The following is a 19186-nucleotide window of genomic DNA, read 5'->3' as shown; positions in this document are numbered from 1 at the left end:
GTGGACGACAGAGTGCAGAACAAAGTTTATGACTGAAAGGTCACTGCATGGATGGAGTCTCTGCACGTAATTCAATCCATTCACCCTTAAATTAGCCCCCCTGAAGATATTAGTATTCATAGGAAATGTGACTTCCCCAGAAGACGATCTGCCAGCTTAGCACTCATTGAAATGAATAATATGCCAGATAGATGCCTGTCAAATGCCTGTCTATCAATAACCGGTCGGTCAATCAATCAATCAATCATTCAATCAATCAAAAACCTACCTTTTTTTAGTTATATCTTTTATTTCATATGCCTTGATTTGACTTAGTTTAGCTTCTTACCCCAGTAGGGTCTTGGTGTGTTTTCATGCCATCTATCTGCATGTATAGGCTATAGAAGTATAGATACATGTCCCTGAGGGAGATGTTTGTGTACAGTGGTAACCTAGGCGACACAAGTAGAGGAAGTAGAGAGGTGAGTGGATGGAAGCAGCCAGTCACAACATGCACACACACACAGGCATGCACGCAGGCACACACGCACGTATACATTACATCATAAATAAATTAGCCTGCATGGTACACACATTACTATATAGGCCTGTCACAATTATCACATAATTGCCTAATCACAATAATTAGGAGATAATCGCAATCATTATTTGCATAATCACCATAATCATTTCCCTGTAGAAAGAACTACCGGTATATATTTTCAAACACTTTCAAACAATATTGGAAATAGCAGATCTGCGCAGCTCAAAACAAATCACAATATGATGTTTTTTTTTACTTTTAACCCATTCTGACCGGGCACCCATTTTGGTGTATTGAAAAATAGCAGATCTACAAGCTCATATCGCGCCACCGAGTGGCGCGATACGAGCTTGTAGGTCTGCTATTTTTGAAAAATCGAAGAACGACTGACATTTTTAGAATCTGATCTCAGGTCAGAATGGGTTAATCAGACCAGTGTGTGTCCAGTGGAAACCTCGTATGAATCTGATCTCAGGTCAGAATGGGTTAAAGTTATTAAATTGTGTAAGAGTTGTACCGGAGCTTTCCGACGAAAAGTTCGGTGGTCGGAGAGAGTATGGACTGCCCTTGAGAAAAGTCTGATCTTTCCGACGAAAAGTTCGGTGGTCGGAGACGGTATGGACTGACCTTAAATGGCTGTTGGTAGGGCCGGGCGTTCCACATTTTAGTTGCATAGATAGGAGCCAGTTGCAAATTGCAGACAGGTGCTCTTTTACACTTTTTGATGACTGGTGATGGTATAGGCTGGGCATTCCACATTTTGGTGGCATAACAGTAGAATGGATTCATCCCCATGTTTGTGCCAAATCTGGGGGGAATGAGATCAGTGGAGCTCCCTCTGGGGTTGTGCCCGTGTGGGCGTTTCTCACTCTTTTCAGGTAGTTTGACAGGTGCGGGGCTCAATGTCTGTTTGACACATTCAGTAGATCCCGTGAAATTTTGTGGCCAGATGTAATTTATTGGGGTCTAGTAGGACTATAGTAAAGAATAAAAAAAAGAAATCGCTATACATTTTTGTAAAGAAATACATATTTAGTCCCATGCTCGAATGACCCCGCCCCCCTGTCAAAAACAGCTAAAATCCCTAAAACAAAAGAAAGCAGCAAATGAAAAAATAATTATACTCACCTTTTACTTTCTCTATAACAACCTAAAACATGAACCTTGGTTGAAAAAAAACTAAAGTTGTCCTTTAAGACTATTAGCCTAGTACTTTGGTACTGTAAGGCCAATAATACTATTGCACTTTTTACTCAAAGTAAAACAGCTAGTGAACACAGGCCTTTTACTTCTTGTAACAGAGAGTATTTTTTTTACACAGATTTCGCAGCTGGCGAAACCTGTAGTTTCACTCTAAATATCAATCCGAGTACTTCTCCACCCCAACCTCAACCTACCCACCCACCCCTGCCCTGTCCAAAGGTTAAGGTCACACAGGTTCCACAGGTTGATACTGGTATCCCTCATCCCCCTAACCTGACGCTGCCAGATCCAAGAAGCTTGCTACACAAGTTTGTTTCGTTGGGGAACAATGGTTACCCAATACCGCCCCCAGCTGGCAAAGTCAGGTTATCATCCCCCTCCCTGTCTCCATGACGACTGGGTTCCAGACCAGGTATGCCAACAACTGGCCAATCACAGATAAGATGCATTTCCTTATAAGTAGTAGTAGTAGTACTAGTAGTAGTCAGAGGAACTTTATTATCTCTGCTGTCCCAGTCAACAACACGTCAACAACAACGGTAGGTTGGTTTTTCCCTCATAAGTTCTTAAAGTATTTCTAGATAAATCAATGCCAGTTGCTGCACGACAGTAAATGTATATTTTGTAATTTTTTATTTTCTTTATACGTTGTGGATGGATGTTAATGGCTGCTTGCTACTCCTCTTGTGTATACAATTAATTAATGTACAGAAATAATAGGATATTACAGTCAGTTGTAGGTAACCTCTTTAGCTCTTTATTCTTTATTCTATCCGTTTGTTTGCTGACATGCTTGCTGTGTTTTTGTTGTTGTTTTGAATGTCATGTTATCCATACTGCTGCATTGTCTGAAGAAAGCCAAACAAAAATAAGTTTTACTGTACACGAGAAGTAACATGCTACAACCTTGAACCTACAACTGGAATATCAAGATCTTCTGCATACATGTGTTACATAACAAAATAAGATTGGCCTACAACTTGTAGGTATATCATCCTATTTGGTCATGTAATCAATGTAAAAGTCCCTAAAATGTCTCTGATATTTCATACATTTGATAATTTTGTATGTAGTAATAATAATACATTGTATTTAATATCTCAGTCATTCTAGGGCTAGATATTAGCCTAACTACACGTCATGCGTGATGTCAGACACATGTCAGACACATGTACTGCACAGTATGTTGATATTATCTCGGTTTACTTTCACTTTCAGTTGAGCTATTCTTCAAAGTATTTGTTCATCATGGGCTACTATAGGGTACAGTTCATTGTAGAGATGCACCAATATGGAAATTCATGGCCGATACACCAATGTATAAAATAACAGTTTTGCCTATAGCTGATATACTGATACCGATATATAATGTTTATATCATTTTTGTTGTTTTTATTTCCCACTTTTGTGCCACAAATACGTATATATATCTTCAATACAAGAAATTAATGTTCAGAATCTACAGCTTGGGAGGCTGCAGATAACCAACATAGCCAACGCAAAATGTATGCTTATCAACAACAGATAAATAAGGCTCAGCCTGTCATTGTTTTAACCGCCGGCCATGTTTACATTTCCTCCACAGTTTATTGGCAATAGCGTCGTACGTAGGATCGTCATGTCGTCCGACTGTGACGCAGATACAGGAAACAACGGGGATGAAGTCGACGCCTCTGGATTCTCAAAGTGGTTTAAGAGGTACAGTGGCCATCTTGCAATCCAGGATCAATTCCTGGCTCCTCCTGGCAAAATGTCGAGGTGTACTTGAGCAAGACTCTGTCTGAACCCCTAAGACTATGTGTCTGAACCCCTAAGACTCTGTCTGAACCCCTAAGACTGTGTTTGAACCCCTAAGACTCTGTTTGAACCCCTAAGACTGTGTCTGAACCCCTAAGACTCTGTTTGAACCCCTAAGCCAAATTCCAATACCCAAAGTCTCGGTCACTCACACTCGATCACTCCAGCATGGCAGTGTTATGGTGTAATTGGTGACCTGCCGAAATATGTGACCATCTTGTGGCCTCCACACAACTATTCTCTTTAAATACGTGGCCTGAATACCACCAGGTTGAAGTCTGTAGTTTTAGCAGCAGGTCACCAATTTCACCGTAACACCACCATGCTGGAGTGTGAGTGAGTGAGTGGCCAAGATTTTGGGTATTGGAATTTGTCTATTAAGCAGGTTGGTGCCTTGCCCGTCGATGTGTGTGTGTGTGTGTGTGTGTGTGTGTGTGTGTGTGTGTGTGTGTGTACAGCGCCACACGCGCACACACACGCACGCACGCACACACACACACACACACACACACACACACACACACACACACACTTACTGTATACTGTATATAGCTGTACTGGTTAGAGTAGCTAGAATATACATACTTACTAGTATTAGTAAGAAATGTGAACAGCTCGTGGTGGTACAGTCAGTCTTTAAGGCTAAAAGGATATCAACACTGTTTCAAGATTTAACAAGAATAGTTTCTAGTTATCACTGAATAACGGATTATTCAACAATGATCACCTACTTTAGAATTTCAATGCTGCAAACAAACAATCAACAATCAATTCAACAGATGCACTTATTTGTTGAGGTTATTATTATTATTATTATTATTATTATTATTGTCCACTACCTCAAAACCTAGATACCAGCCCTATGCTACACCAGTCATGGTGTCACACCATTGCATGTTGGTATGTTGCCAGATAGGTATAGGGGGGAAGTATGCAAGAACTGTAATTAGGCAGGTATTTTAAGTACTGTCCTGTCTCTCCCCATTATAGAGGGACATCTCACATCATCACCATACCCGGAAGTTAGTGCCTACAGCCTACTGAGTGTCGAAAAACGACTTTGTGGCCTTGACAGCCCATAAACAACGTTAAACTCACTTTGAAACTCGCTTTGCCACTCAACTTTATGCATGCGAATAATACCCTCCATTGGCAGACGCCACATAATGGCAGAGGTGTTGTTTCTTTATATCCATGGAGTACCTGAGTGACATGCCTATTGTGTCATGACACAGACATATTAAATGTACAGTTGTACATTTAATATTTAGGTCAGTCTGTGCTCTCCTATATGTGGACATGAATAAATGGTTAAAACTTGTGTCACAGGGATAAGGACCGCCAGCCACGCAAGGCCGGTACGGGCAGCAACACGACGACAGACAATGACGGTGAGGCTGCTGCTGCTGTGTCCTCAGACCCGTACCGCTACAACATGGACTACCCCAGCATGGGCACCTGCATCATCATCAACAACCAGAACTTCCACAGGAACACGGGTAATAATTATGTCAACTAAATGACACAACTAAAATATTTAGTTTTAGTTTCGTTTTTTTTTTTAATTATTATTATTGGTTTCAAAATTGGTTGTCAGTTCTAGACTTAACACGTTGCACTCTTGTATGATGACATCATAGGGCATCGGTTTACGGTAAACAAAACCATAAAAAGTGCCATATAAACCATATACAATATGCAGCAATATGCCCTGGCTGTCATAGTCGTGTTGACAAACTGACAAAGGCTGAAACTAAAGGCATTTTATATGTGCGAACACACAGTCTTTGAGTTATATACTTGGATAATGAAACAAGTCCTTTATATGAGGGATAGGCAACCTCAGGCACGGGTGCCAACATTGGCACAGGGGAGGGTGATCACTGACACACTGGCAAGTGTGAGAGATAGTTTTCTAAATAATTTAGTAATTTACAGCCAAATTACATCCTGCACATAACTTGACATTCATTCAAACTGATAAGTGACCGGGGAGGGAGTCTGGGAGATAGGTGGGTTATTGCTCTGAGTAGTCTAATGATAATTAGGCTACAATAAGGTTATGTATAGCCTAAGACTATGGACAGACAACATCAGTTGAAATATGTAATTTTTAAGTGTTTATAGCTCTGTCATTCTTCAGCACTTCATGTCAGAATGGTTGCCGACCCCTGCTTTATTGTATGTGTGTGTGTGTGTGTGTGTGTGTGTGTGTGTGTGTGTCTGTGTCTGTGTCTGTGTATGTCTGTGTGTGTGTGTGTGTGTGTCTGCGCGCGTACAGGGATGATGGTCCGTAACGGCACAGATGTTGACGCGGCCGCTGCCTTTAAGACCTTCGCTGGGCTCGGCTACAAGACCAAAGTGGCCAAGGACCAGACTGTATGCCAGATGCAAGACCTCTTATACAAAAGTATGTTGTTTACTATTATTACATATTTAACAGACGGTGCAAGCTGCCCTGCCCGTAATCTTCAGGCACTGATGAAATTAGGGCCCATAATCACAGATAAGAAACCCTCTTCCATGGGTCTTCAACAGGTGGTCCTCAGAGTTACTACAGGAGGCCTGTAGGAACTTATTTTTTCTCCTTACATCAACCACTTAAAATCACTTGGAAACTAAAAACGTTAGGGAAATTGCATTCCGTTCAACAGTCACACGTTTAAGCAATACAAGCAAAACCAGTTCTGCCAAGACTTTAGTATTGTCCCATTTTCCCACCAACTAATAGAAAAGTATAATCTTTTAGTGGTATTTAATAAAGACTTGGGGTTGATACAAATTTAGCCTAACAATCCCTAGTAAAATGCCTCCCCCAAGACCAGTCTAAAATATAGCTGGAAATCAAAGGTCTGGACACATGTTAAACAATGTCTGTGTCTCTCCTCCGTTCCTCTCCTCCACAGTATCCCAGGAGGACCACAGTCGCTGTGCGTCGTTTGTGTGCGTGATGCTGAGCCACGGAGAAGAGGGGATGATCTACGGAACGGATAGCTACGTAGAGCTGAAAACACTGACGGAAATGTTCAGAGGAGACCGCTGTCGGAGTCTGGTGGGGAAACCCAAGCTCTTCTTCATACAGGTCAGTCACGCATATGGACGTATGGACGTATGGACCTATGGACGCACGCACATGTAGCAGTGGCTCAGAGCCTCTGCCTGATGGCCTCAAAAGTCTAATATCTCCCCCGGTCCAGAGGGATATCCCTTTGGTCTAGTGGTTAAGATGTTCACCCGGTAGGCCCGAATTCAAATCCCGGGTTACATTGGTGCCGTGACCCGGATCGGGTTTCCCCGTGGGAGGAGGTCAAAAGGGAGGTGAGGGAAGCAGAGCCCCTCATAGTCTAGTGGTTGAGATGTTGGACTTCCACGCGGGAGGCCTGAGTTCGAATCCCAGGTGTTACACACAGTTTTACAAACACAGCATATGGTGTTATTATTCCCTGAGCCAAGCTTGCGCCTAACCATATCAGCATACCTGAATGGGACTGGGTGTTACAATCCGTTTATACCATCAGAAACAAAAGAGTTGGGTGAGGCAAGGTCTACCAGTAAGTGCAGCGAATCACCGGCCCGGCACATGTGGCACCCGAGCCTGTCATTAGCGTGACAGTGAACAAAGTTCATCCAAGACTCCATGACATCTCTGGGGTCCACCATACCAAACCAGCAACCCGCCGCATCCACCGGCAGGGGCATTGATTGATTGATTAACAGTTTGCAGAATTACATTTCAAGCACAACTCAATACAAAAAACTGTTAACTGTGAGTGGACAACACTATAACGGCATTACACTTGTTTACAATAGGGCCCATCGTCCTATCGCTCAATTCATCAATACATTCAGAGACACTGGAAGCTTTTTGCTTCCACGGGCCGACGGCGTGGAACAAACTCCCACTGTACCTTCGACAGGCAGCCTCTGTAGACATTTTTAAATCACAGCTCAAGACTCATCACTTCTACACTCTTGCTTTTAATTGATCTTTTATTTATTTTTGTTATTCATGTCCTCACTGTATTGCATTACTGCTATTATTTTTTTAATGTTTTATGCCTTTCTTTTCTTTTCTTTCTTTCTCCATTGCTCTGTAAAAGCACTTTGAGCTGCATTTCATGTCATGAAAGGTGCTATACAAATAAAGTTGTATTTATTATTTATTATATACTGTATGCCTGTGTGTTTTACTGTTTTCCAGGCGCGTCGTGGTACAGACCTGGACCCTGGCATTGAGACAGACAGTTGCATTGAGACAGACAGTTTTGGGGTCCAGTCAGAAGAATGCAGGATTCCCGTGGAGGCGGACTTCCTGTATGCTTACTCCACTGCACCAGGTAAGTCATGTGACAACAGATGATATTCAAAGATAAGATTTGCACAACTTTTCATTATTTTTTTTCAAAAATAACAGATCTACAAGCTTGTATCGCTGTGAGCTCGTATGTATTGAAGTATTCAATCATGCTTTCCCGGTCTTAATGGGGTTTAAAGTTTACAAAACAAAATGCTACTGCCAGTGCATTAAGGCCTATTCATACTCATACGACGTCACTGAGCCGCGGTGGTCACCGCTCACACAAGCACATCTCTCTGTTTTTTACTAACCACCGTTTCGGAGGTCACCTTATCACCTAATACTGGGGTATATATGAACGAATAGGAGGTCACCTTATCACCTAATACTGGGGTATGAACGAATAGGGAGGTCACCTTATCACCTAATACTGGGGTATGAACGAATAGGGAGGTCACCTTATCACCTAATACTGGGGTATGAACGAATAGGGAGGTCACCTTATCACCTAATACTGGGGTATGAACGAATAGGAGGTCACCTTATCACCTAATACTGGGTATGAACGAATAGGAGGTCACCTTATCACCTAATACTGGGGTATGAACGAATAGGAGGTCACCTTATCACCTAATACTGGGGTATGAACGAATAGGGAGGTCACCTTATCACCTAATACTGGGGTATGAACGAATAGGGAGGTCACCTTATCACCTAATACTGGGGTATGAACGAATAGGGAGGTCACCTTATCACCTAATACTGGGGTATGAACGAATAGGAGGTCACCTTATCACCTAATACTGGGGTATGAACGAATAGGAGGTCACCTTAACACCTAATACTGGGGTATGAACGAATAGGAGGATGTTTTGGTTGTTAGTCTAGTTTTAGTCGACTAAATATCATAAGATTTCAGTCGACTAAAATCTACAGTCGAACAAAATGTATTTTGGCGGGCCCTGATGCCGTCGCAATGACTCGCTGAAAATAGCTGATCGAGCGCAACGTGTTGTGAGATTGTAGATCGGCTATTTTCAGCACGCAACTAATTGTAAAATGACTTATACTGGATTTCTTGTCCACGAGTCCCTTCCTAACATTTTAGTCTAGTTTTTATTTGTTGACGGAATTGTCAGTATATTTAGTCTTAGTTTTAGTCATCATAGCTTAGTTTCCGTCAGTGAAAAAAGGTCGCCAAACATTTTACATCTTAGTTTTAGTCGACGAAATCAACACTGTTTCATTCCACCCTCCAGGCTACTCCTCGTGGAGGAACGCGGCGCGCGGCTCGTGGTTCATGCAGGCTCTGTGCGAGATGCTCCAGCGCCACAGCAAGGAGCTGGAGCTGATTCAGATCATGACCCGGGTCAACAGCAAGGTGGCGCTGGACTTCCAGTCCAGCTCCGACCTGCCGGGCTACGACCGCCAGAAGCAGATCCCCTGCATCGTCTGCATGCTGACCAAGGAGCTCTACTTTCCCTCCCCGTACCCCCAGGACCCCCAAGCAGCTCTACCCCAGGACCCCCAAGCAGCTCTACCCCAGGACCCCCAGGACCCCCAAGATCAACCCCAGTACCCCCAGGACCCCCAAGATCAACCCCAGGACCCCCAAGCTCTACCCCAGTACCCCCAGGACCCCCAAGCTCTACCCCAGTACCCCCAGGACCCCCAAGCTCTACCCCAGTACCCCCAGGACCCCCAAGCTCTACCCCAGGACCCCCAAGCTCTACCCCAGTACCCCCAGGACCCCCAAGCTCTACCCCAGGACCCCCAGGACCCCCAAGCTCTACCCCAGTACCCCCAGGACCCCCAAGATCAACCCCAGGACCCCCAAGCTCTACCCCAGGACCCCCAAGATCAACCCCAGGACCCCCCAAGCTATAACTAGATGTTTAATGTACCGGTACTGCTGCTGCTCTTTTCCTGTTATTGATACGATACCTGTGTCTGACATAATGACTACCTTAATGTGTTGTTGTGTATATGGATTGCAAATGAATTGCTCTTTGCGGAGATCAATAAAGTTGTTTGAATCTGAACAGGAGAGATGACCATGATACTGACCACGGTGTGGTAATTCCACAAACATCTGTGCTGTCGACACTTTCACAAGACCTCATAAGTGGATCTACAGAGAATAATGATCACCATGTTCAGCTATAAGAAACTTTTTTTTTAAACTTAAGACTACTATTAGCCTATAACTTTGGTACTGTAATGCAATACTTTTGCACTTTTTACTCAAAGGAAAACAGTGAACACAGGCCTTTTACTTGTAAGTTGTAACATGCATGTATTTCTTACACAGATTTCGCAGCTGGTGAAACCTGTAGTTTCACTCCTTATAAATATCAATCCGAGTACTTCTCCACCCCACCTCAACTCACCCACCCACCTCTGCCCTGTCCAAAGGTTAAGGTCACACAGGTTCCACAGGTTGATACCGGTTTAACACCCCCCCCCCCACACACACACACCTCCCTGTCTCCATGACGACTGGGTGTTCCAGGTATGCCAACAACTGGCCAATCACAGCCCGTCCCTCCGGCCTATGGGATATGATATATATCCTCACAATGAATGCAATGCATTTCCTTATAGTAGTAGTAGTCAGAGGAACTTTATTATCTCTGCAGTGCTGTCCCAGTCAACAACACGTCAACAACAACGGTAGGTTGGTTTTTCCCTCAAAAGTTCTTAAACTATTTCTAGATGAATCAATGCCAGTTGCTGCACGACAGTAAATGTATATATTTGTAATGTTTTATTTTCTTTACTTTGTGGATGAACATGGACGCATGTGATTGCTATAACTACTTCTAGGAAGTAGGAAACGTCCACACTTTACGCCCTTAACACGAAAAGAGCCGTACAAGGCTCCAGACTTCCCAAAACAAACTAGTCGGGCTCCTATACTTGGCCTCACCCCCCGAACCTCTGCCCACTTTGACAGGCTGGAATGGCTTAGGTTCGATGACAGAGAGTACAGTACAGCATCTTGCAATGGGTCACTCCAGTCTGGTCCACAAGATTCGATACACCACCAAGATACCCATGTCTAGATACTTATTACTTCCTTAATGTTAACGAAGTCCACAGTCCACAACACCAGAGGGAGTGCAACAAACCATGTGCAACCCAGATTCGGCACAAACAAGGGTCTAAATTATTTTCGCTCCTATATGCCACAAAAATGTGTAACGCCCTAACGACAGTCATTAAGACATGCGACTCCCTTATTGACTCGTTCAAAAATCGCTGCGACGCGTTGTGAGCTTCATTGTGGATCGGCTCTTTTCGGTGCGCGCGACACCAACTCCGGTCCGTGGCGCAACAGCAATGTATTTACAATGAGGCTGATATAGATTTTGTATCATGCTTTAAAATAAATGAATCTGTCATTGTAGTGAAATGGTGTCTTGTTTAAAAGAGACTACAAAAACAAATGTTTATTGAACATATTACATTTCTTTCCAACATAATGCCAGTGTATAATTGTGGCTGCTTGCTATACTCCTGTTGTGTAGCTACAATTAATTAATATACAGAAATAATAGGATATTACAGTCAGTTGTAGGTAACCTCTTTGTAACTCTTTGATAGCTCTTTATTCTTTATTCTATGCGTTTGTTTGCTGTGCTTGCTGTGTTTTTGTTGTTGTTTTTTTTATCCATACTGCTGCATTGTCTGAAGGAAGCCAAACTAAAATAAGTTTTACTGTACCTGTACACAATAAGTAACATATGCTACAACCTTGAACCTACAACTGGAATATCAAAATCTTCTACATACACGTGTTACATAACAAAATAAGATTGGCCTACAACTTGTAGGTATATCATCCTATTTGGTCATGTAATCAATGTAAAAGTCCCTAAAATGTCTCTGATATTTCATGCATTTGATCATTTTGTATGTAGTAATAATAATACATTGTATTTAATATCTCAGCCATGCTAGGGCTAGATATTAGCCTAACTACACGTCATGCATGACGTCAGACACATGTCAGACACATGTACTGCAAAGTATGTTGATATTATCTCGGTTTACTTTCACTTTCAGTTGAGCTATTCTTCAAAGTATTTATTCAGCATAGGGTACAGTTCATTGTAGAGAATAGAGATGCACCAATATGGAAATTATTGATACCGATATTTTATATATATATATATATATATGTATATATATATATATATATATATATATATATATATATATATATATATATATATATATATATATATGTTTATTTAATTTTTGTTTTTATTTCCCACTTTTGTGCCACAAATACGTGTATATATATATCTTCAATACAAGAAATAAATGTTCAAAATCTACAGCTTGGGAGGCTGCAGATAAGAGATAACCAACATAGCCAACAAAACCGAATTCATCCTAGTGTACGACGGAGGACACTAGGATGTCCTCCGTCAATACTGTTATTGAGAGCGTTTTACATTTTTTAGTCCCATCATTCATCTTAATCTGGAGGAATACTAGTATTGAGTACTTTGTCCAGAAATGTATTTATTCACTGTCTCCATTCTTCAAGGCTCAGCCTGTCATTGTTTTAACCGCCGGCCATGTTTACATTTCCTCCACAGTTTATTGGCAATAGCGTCGTACGTAGGATCGTCATGTCGTCCGACTGTGACGCAGATACCGTAAACAACGGGGATGATGTCGACGCATTTGGAATCCCAATCCCAAAGTGGTTTAAGAGGTACAGTGGCCATCTTGGAATCCAGGATCAATTCCTGGCTCCTCCTGGAAAAATGTCGCGGTGTCCTTGAGCAAGACTCTGTCTGAACCCCTAAGACTCTGTCTGAACCCCTAAGACTCTGTCTGAACCCCCAAGACTCTGTCTGAACCCCTAAGACTCTGTCTGAACCCCTAAGACTCTGTCTGAACCCCTAAGACTGTGTCTGAACCCCTAAGACTCTGTTTGAACCCCTAAGACTCTGTCTGAACCCCTAAGACTCTGTCTGAACCCCTAAGACTCTGTCTGAACCCCTAAGACTCTGTTTGAACCCCTAAGACTCTGTTTGAACCCCTAAGACTCTGTCTGAACCCCTAAGACTCTGTTTGAACCCCTAAGACTCTGTTTGAACCCCTAAGACTCTGTCTGAACCCCTAAGACTCTGTCTGAACCCCTAAGACTCTGTCTGAACCCCTAAGACTCTGTTTGAACCCCTAAGACTCTGTTTGAACCCCTAAGACTCTGTCTGAACCCCTAAGACTCTGTTTGAACCCCTAAGACTCTGTCTGAACCCCTAAGACTCTGTCTGAACCCCTAAGACTCTGTCTGAACCCCTAAGACTGTGTCTGAACCCCTAAGACTCTGTCTGAACCCCTAAGACTCTGTCTGAACCCCTAAGACTCTGTCTGAACCCCTAAGACTCTGTCTGAACCCCTAAGACTCTGTCTGAACCCCTAAGACTCTGTCTGAACCCCTAAGACTCTGTCTGAACCCCTAAGACTCTGTCTGAACCCCTAAGACTCTGTCTGAACCCCTAAGACTCTGTTTGAACCCCTAAGACTCTGTTTGAACCCCCAAGACTCTGTCTGAACCCCCAAGACTCTGTCTGAACCCCTAAGACTCTGTCTGAACCCCTAAGACTCTGTCTGAACCCCTAAGACTCTGTCTGAACCCCTAAGACTCTGTCTGAACCCCTAAGACTCTGTCTGAACCCCTAAGACTGTGTCTGAACCCCTAAGACTCTGTCTGAACCCCTAAGACTGTGTCTGAACCCCTAAGACTCTGTTTGAACCCCTAAGACTCTGTCTGAACCCCTAAGACTCTGTTTGAACCCCTAAGACTCTGTTTGAACCCCTAAGACTATCTGTCTGAACCCCTAAGACTCTGTTTGAACCCCTAAGACTATCTGTCTGAACCCCTAAGACTCTGTCTGAACCCCTAAGACTGTGTCTGAACCCCTAAGACTCTGTTTGAACCCCTAAGACTCTGTCTGAACCCCTAAGACTCTGTTTGAACCCCTAAGACTCTGTTTGAACCCCTAAGCCAAATTCCAATACCCAAAGTCTCGGTCACTCACACTCGATCACTCCAGCATGGCAGTGTTATGGTGCAATTGGTGACCTGCCGAAATATGTGACCATCTTGTGGCCTTCACACAACTATTCTCTTTAAATACGTGTGGCCTGAATACCACCAGGTTGAAGACAAGTCTATAGTTTTAGCAGGTCACCAATTTCACCGTAACACCACCATACTGGAGTGTGAGTGAGTGAGTGAGTGAGTGAGTGGCCAAGATTTTGGGTATTGGGATTCGGCTCTAACTGCCCCAGATGAGCAGGTTGGTGCCTTGCAGGGTTTCCTCCACCGTCGTCGGTGTGTGAATGTGATGTACATTGTAATGTACAGCGTTTTGGAGAAAAGCACTTTATAAATGCAGTCCACACACACACACACACACACACACACACACACACACACACACACACACACACACAATTACAGTATACAGGTATAGCTGTACTGGCTAGAATATTTTTGATTGATTAAATACCTTAGTATTAGTAAGAAATGTGAACAGCACGTGGTACAGTCAGATGTTAAGGCTAAAAGGAGATCAACACTGTTTGAAGATTTAACAAGCATGATGTTTTGAATGTACAACTGTACATATATATTATAATATTTAGGGCCACCTGTGCTCTCCTAATATGTGGACATGAATAAATGGTTAAAATGTGTGTCACAGGGATAAGGACCCCCAGCCACCCAAGGACGGTACGGGCAGCAACACGAACGATGTCGATAAGGCTGCTGCTGCTACTGCTGCGGTACCAGTACCAGTACCGTCCTCAGTACCAGTACCGCTTGACCAGTACCGCTACAACATGGACTACCCCAGCATGGGCACCTGCATCATCATCAACAACAAGAACTTCCACAGGAGCACAGGTAATAATTATGTCAACTAAATGACACAACTAAAACATTTAGTTTCAAGTTTCGTTTTTTGGTTTATTATTATTCAAGGTTCAAGGGCATCGATTTACGGGAAACGAAACCAGTGCCATATAAACCATATACAATATGCAGCAATATGCCCTGGCTGTCATAGTATATAAACTGACGAAGACTGAAACTAAAGACATTTTATATACCGGGTATGCGTTTTGAACAGCACAGTCTTTGAGTTATATACTTGGATAATGAAAATTATAAATGATAAAAGTCCTTTATATTAGGGATAGGCAACCTCAGGCCAACATTGGCACAGGGGAGGGTGATCACTGACACACTGGCAAGTGTGAGAGATAGTTTTCTAAACAATTTAGTAAATTTACAACCAAATTCAAACTGATAAGTGACCAGGGAGGGAGTCTGGGAGCTAGGTGGGTCTAATGATAATTAGGTTACATCCTGATGGGGAAATAAAATATAAGGTTATGTATAGCCTAAGCCTATGGACAGACAACATCAGTTGAAATATGTAATTTTTAAGTGTTGTCGTATTCAAACTTCATGTTGATATGGCATACTGACTATCAAGAAAATGAAAACGTCATTCAGCACTTCATTTCAAAATGGTTTATTTTGTGTGTGTGTGTCTCTGTGTGTGTGTGTGTCTGTCTGTGTGCGTACAGGGATGAATGTCCGTAACGGCACAGATGTTGACGCGGCCGCTGCCTTTAAGACCTTCGCTGGGCTCGGCTACAAGACCAAAGTGGCCAACGACCAGACTGTATGCCAGATGCAAGACCTCTTATACAAAAGTATGTTGTTTACTATTATTACATATTTAACAGACGGTGCAAGCTGCCCTGCTCGTAATTTGCAGGCACTGATGAAATTAGGGCCCATAATCACAGATTAGAAGTTACTACAGGAGCCCTGTAGGAACTTATTCTTTCTCCTTACTACAACCACTTAAAATCACTTGGAACAGTCCCACGTTTAAGCAATACAAGCTAAACCAAGAATTTAGTATTGTCCCATTTTCCCACCAAGAAAAGCATAATATTGTGTGGTCTTTAATGAGGACCAGTCTAAAATATTGCTGGAAATAATAATAAGGTCTGGACACATGTTAAACAATGTCTTTGTCTCCTCCGTTCCTCTCCTCCACAGTATCCCAGGAGGACCACAGTCGCTGTGCGTCGTTTGTGTGCGTGATGCTGAGCCACGGAGAAGAGGGGCAGATCTTCGGAATTGATCAATACGTAGAGCTGAAAACACTGACGGAAATGTTCAGAGGAGACCGCTGTCGGAGTCTGGTTGGGAAACCCAAGCTCTTCTTCATACAGGTCAGTCACACGTATGGACGCACACACATGTAGATCTAGCTCTGGATTGATGCTAATGTTAAGAATTTGTGATGCCACTTGTCGTCTTGTCGCAATTATTTGATATGCATATTCATTATAATCATTTCCATGTTGAAAAACGTATATTATTTCAAAAGAAGAAAAAAATCTGAAATCGCAGATAGCTCAAAACGTTACAAATTATGTAAGTTATTTGTCATAAATATGCCCTGAGCGCCCTTTTTTAACCCATTTTGGGCGGGAACCCCTTTTGGTGTTAGCACTATGTAGCAGATCTAAATAGCAGATCTACAAGCTCATAGCATGCCACCGAGTGGTGCGCTATGAGCTTGTAGCTCTGCTATTTTTGAAGAATCGTGAAAAGTGACATGAAAGTTTTTGAGAACGACTGACATAGAAAAACATGGCTTTTTCAAGAAAACAGTCAGGATTTATAGAAGACATTTGCAGAATCGTTTCTGGGTTAAAGGCCAAAAGTTAACTTTTATTCACAATATTCCAATGTCCAACGACATAAAAAACGCAATTAATTGAATCATCAATCGTAGTTATTTGAGCGACTATGTAATGGTCAAGTTGGATTTCATAATGGTGACACTGACCTCTGTAGCATGTGTGTTTTCCAGGCGTGTCGTGGTACAGACCTGGACCCTGGCATTGAGACAGACAGTTGCATTGAGACAGACAGTGTGGGGGTCCAGTCAGAACAATGCAGGATTCCCGTGGAGGCGGACTTCCTGTATGCTTACTCTACTGCACCAGGTAAGTCATGTGACAACAGATGATATTCAAAGATAAGATTTGCACAACTCTTCATTATTCTTTTTCCCAAATATAGAAGATCTACAAGCTTGTATCGCTATGAGCTCGTTTTTTGAATTTCCAAACTCAATCATGCTTTTTTGTTAAAATTCTAAAAATGACGCCAATGCTTTCCCGGTCTTAATTAATGGGGTTTACAGTTTACAAAACAAGATGCTACTGCCAGTTCATTAAGGCCTATTCATACTCCAGTTTTAGGTTGATAAACTAAAAACTACGTCACTGAGCCGCAGTGGTCACCGCTCAACACAAGCACGTTTTTTTTTTTACAAACCACTGTTTCGGAGGTCACCTTATCACCTAAAACTGGGGTATGAATGAATAGGCCTTTACTCCGTCAACCAAAAGCCACAGTGTGTTCTGAAGCCGTACACGTTTCATTCCACCCTCCAGGCTACTACTCGTGGAGGAACATGGCGTGCGGCTCGTGGTTCATGCAGGCTCTGTGCGAGATGCTCCAGCGCCACAGCAAGGAGCTGGAGCTGATGCGGATCATGATCCGGGTCAACAGCAAGGTGGCGCTGGACTTCCAGTCCAGCAACGACATGCCGGGCTACGACCGCCAGAAGCAGATCCCCTGCATCGTCTCCATGCTGACCAAGGAGCTCTACTTTCCCTCCCGCTAGATCCGCCGTTCTCCCAACGGTTTCGTGCCAAGGATCGAAAATGTATATGAGTTTAGATAAGAGTTTGTGCCAGGAAGACCCCCTAAATATAGCAGATGTACAAGCTGACAGAGTGACGTGCTGCGAGCTTGTCGATCTGCTATTTTTGAGTAGCCAACATATACATGGATAAATGATTGTGATGGCATGTTAAACACGTAAATTAACCCATAATTATGGTTTTAATATCATCTTGGAATACAGTATGTGTTTTATACTATACTGTTATCCAGAGCTAGTGAGAAAGAAGATAAAAATGGAATTTAATCTCATGAGAATTGGTTTGAAATCGACAGAGCCAGTGTAGTCACTTTGCTTTTACCACTTTACTGCCAAGAAAAGAAGGGGGGAAAAAAACATTCCTATGATGTTCTCTGTTTTCTGAAGTTTTTATTCAGTTTTCTAATCTCAGTTTAACACTCAGGGTACGGTCCATGTACATTTTAAATTGTGCATTTATATAGCGCCTTTATCCAAGGCGCTTTACATAGATTGTGTATTACATTCACCCATTCACACACACATTCATACACAGATGGCTGTGAAAACCATGCAAGGCACCAACCTGCTCATTGGAAGCAAATAGGGTTTCAGCATTTTGCTCAAGGACACTTCTGGGAGAGCCTGGGATCGAACTGGGAACCGTCCGCCAGTTCCCAAGCGTCCACTCTACCACTAAGCCACTGTCTGCCTACGGTATGTCCGCTGTACAACATCATTATTGAGTTTATAAGAAACACTTTGCACTTTCTGTCTGAGGACAAAAAGGGAAGAAGAGCCTTATTGGGTAATCGGCTGAGCCAATCAGAACAGAGTTTATTTTCATTTTTTTAATTGCTAGACTCAGGACCAAATCATTTTGTTCAGAATATTCGTAGTACATTTTTATGTAATCTTTCAAAGGTGTTGGAACATTTGAAATACTAAACGAGTGTCGTCCGGAATCTGCAGTTTTGTCATTCTATGATTCTTCTGCTTCTAAAGGAATGTTGAAATGGAGATGTATGAAATGGAATGACGCCTATTTCACATATATAAGGGAAATTGTGGAGGGATCTGTATTTTATTTTGTCTTTCGAAGATGAAATTAAGTAATTGCATGCCTGTATACGAATAAAAATCTGCTTTAATGATTATTGACTCCCATTATTTTATGTAAGTACATGGTGGTGCAAACTGCAAAGAGGTTGGGTGGCAGGACCTTTTCAATTTTATTTTCCAACACATCATCACACAACTATACTAAAGTATTCATCATAATAATAATAATAACTTTATTTATATAGCCCCTTTCTAGACATGACAAAACAAAATCACAAGAAAAATAAGATGATCTATCATAATAAACAAGAAATAACCATACATTCAAGCAAAAGAAATACAACAACATATGCAAAAAGGGGTGATAATGTTAAGCATTTAAAAATGCAATGCAATTGTTTAAATTGGCTATACGGTAATATATAATCCACTCCTGTTTAAACTGCACACTAGAGCTGATGTATGTTTGACAGACAGAGACTATAGCATTATTTATAATAGATGGGAACTATGCACTAAAAATCACCCACTTTT

General features: G+C 42.3%; 1 protein-coding gene across 2 annotated transcripts; it reads left to right on the top strand.

Annotated features, from left to right (window-relative positions):
* Positions 1-2226: 2226 nt before the first annotated feature.
* LOC308322701 (caspase-3-like) lies at positions 2227-18745 on the top strand. Of its 2 annotated transcripts, none has more exons than XM_080774095.1 (7): positions 2227-2265; positions 3312-3424; positions 14552-14754; positions 15444-15572; positions 15928-16103; positions 16751-16886; positions 17340-18745. In XM_080774095.1, the coding sequence occupies exons 2-7, from the start codon at positions 3345-3347 to the stop codon at positions 17570-17572; spliced, it is 957 nt and encodes a 318-aa protein (XP_080630221.1). In that variant the 5' UTR covers positions 2227-2265; positions 3312-3344; the 3' UTR covers positions 17573-18745. The 2 variants fall into 2 exon arrangements, with proteins under 2 accessions (XP_080630221.1, XP_080630220.1); XM_080774094.1 differs by lacking the exons at positions 2227-2265; positions 3312-3424 and adding exons at positions 10446-10493; positions 12431-12549.
* Positions 18746-19186: the final 441 nt, after the last annotated feature.

The sequence above is a fragment of the Protomyctophum bolini genome (genome assembly GCF_963924005.1).
Source record: "Protomyctophum bolini genome assembly, chromosome: 10".
Lineage (NCBI taxonomy): Eukaryota > Metazoa > Chordata > Actinopteri > Myctophiformes > Myctophidae > Protomyctophum > Protomyctophum bolini.
Note: the sequence above shows the minus strand (reverse complement) of the source record. Positions and strands in the feature narration are given on the sequence as shown.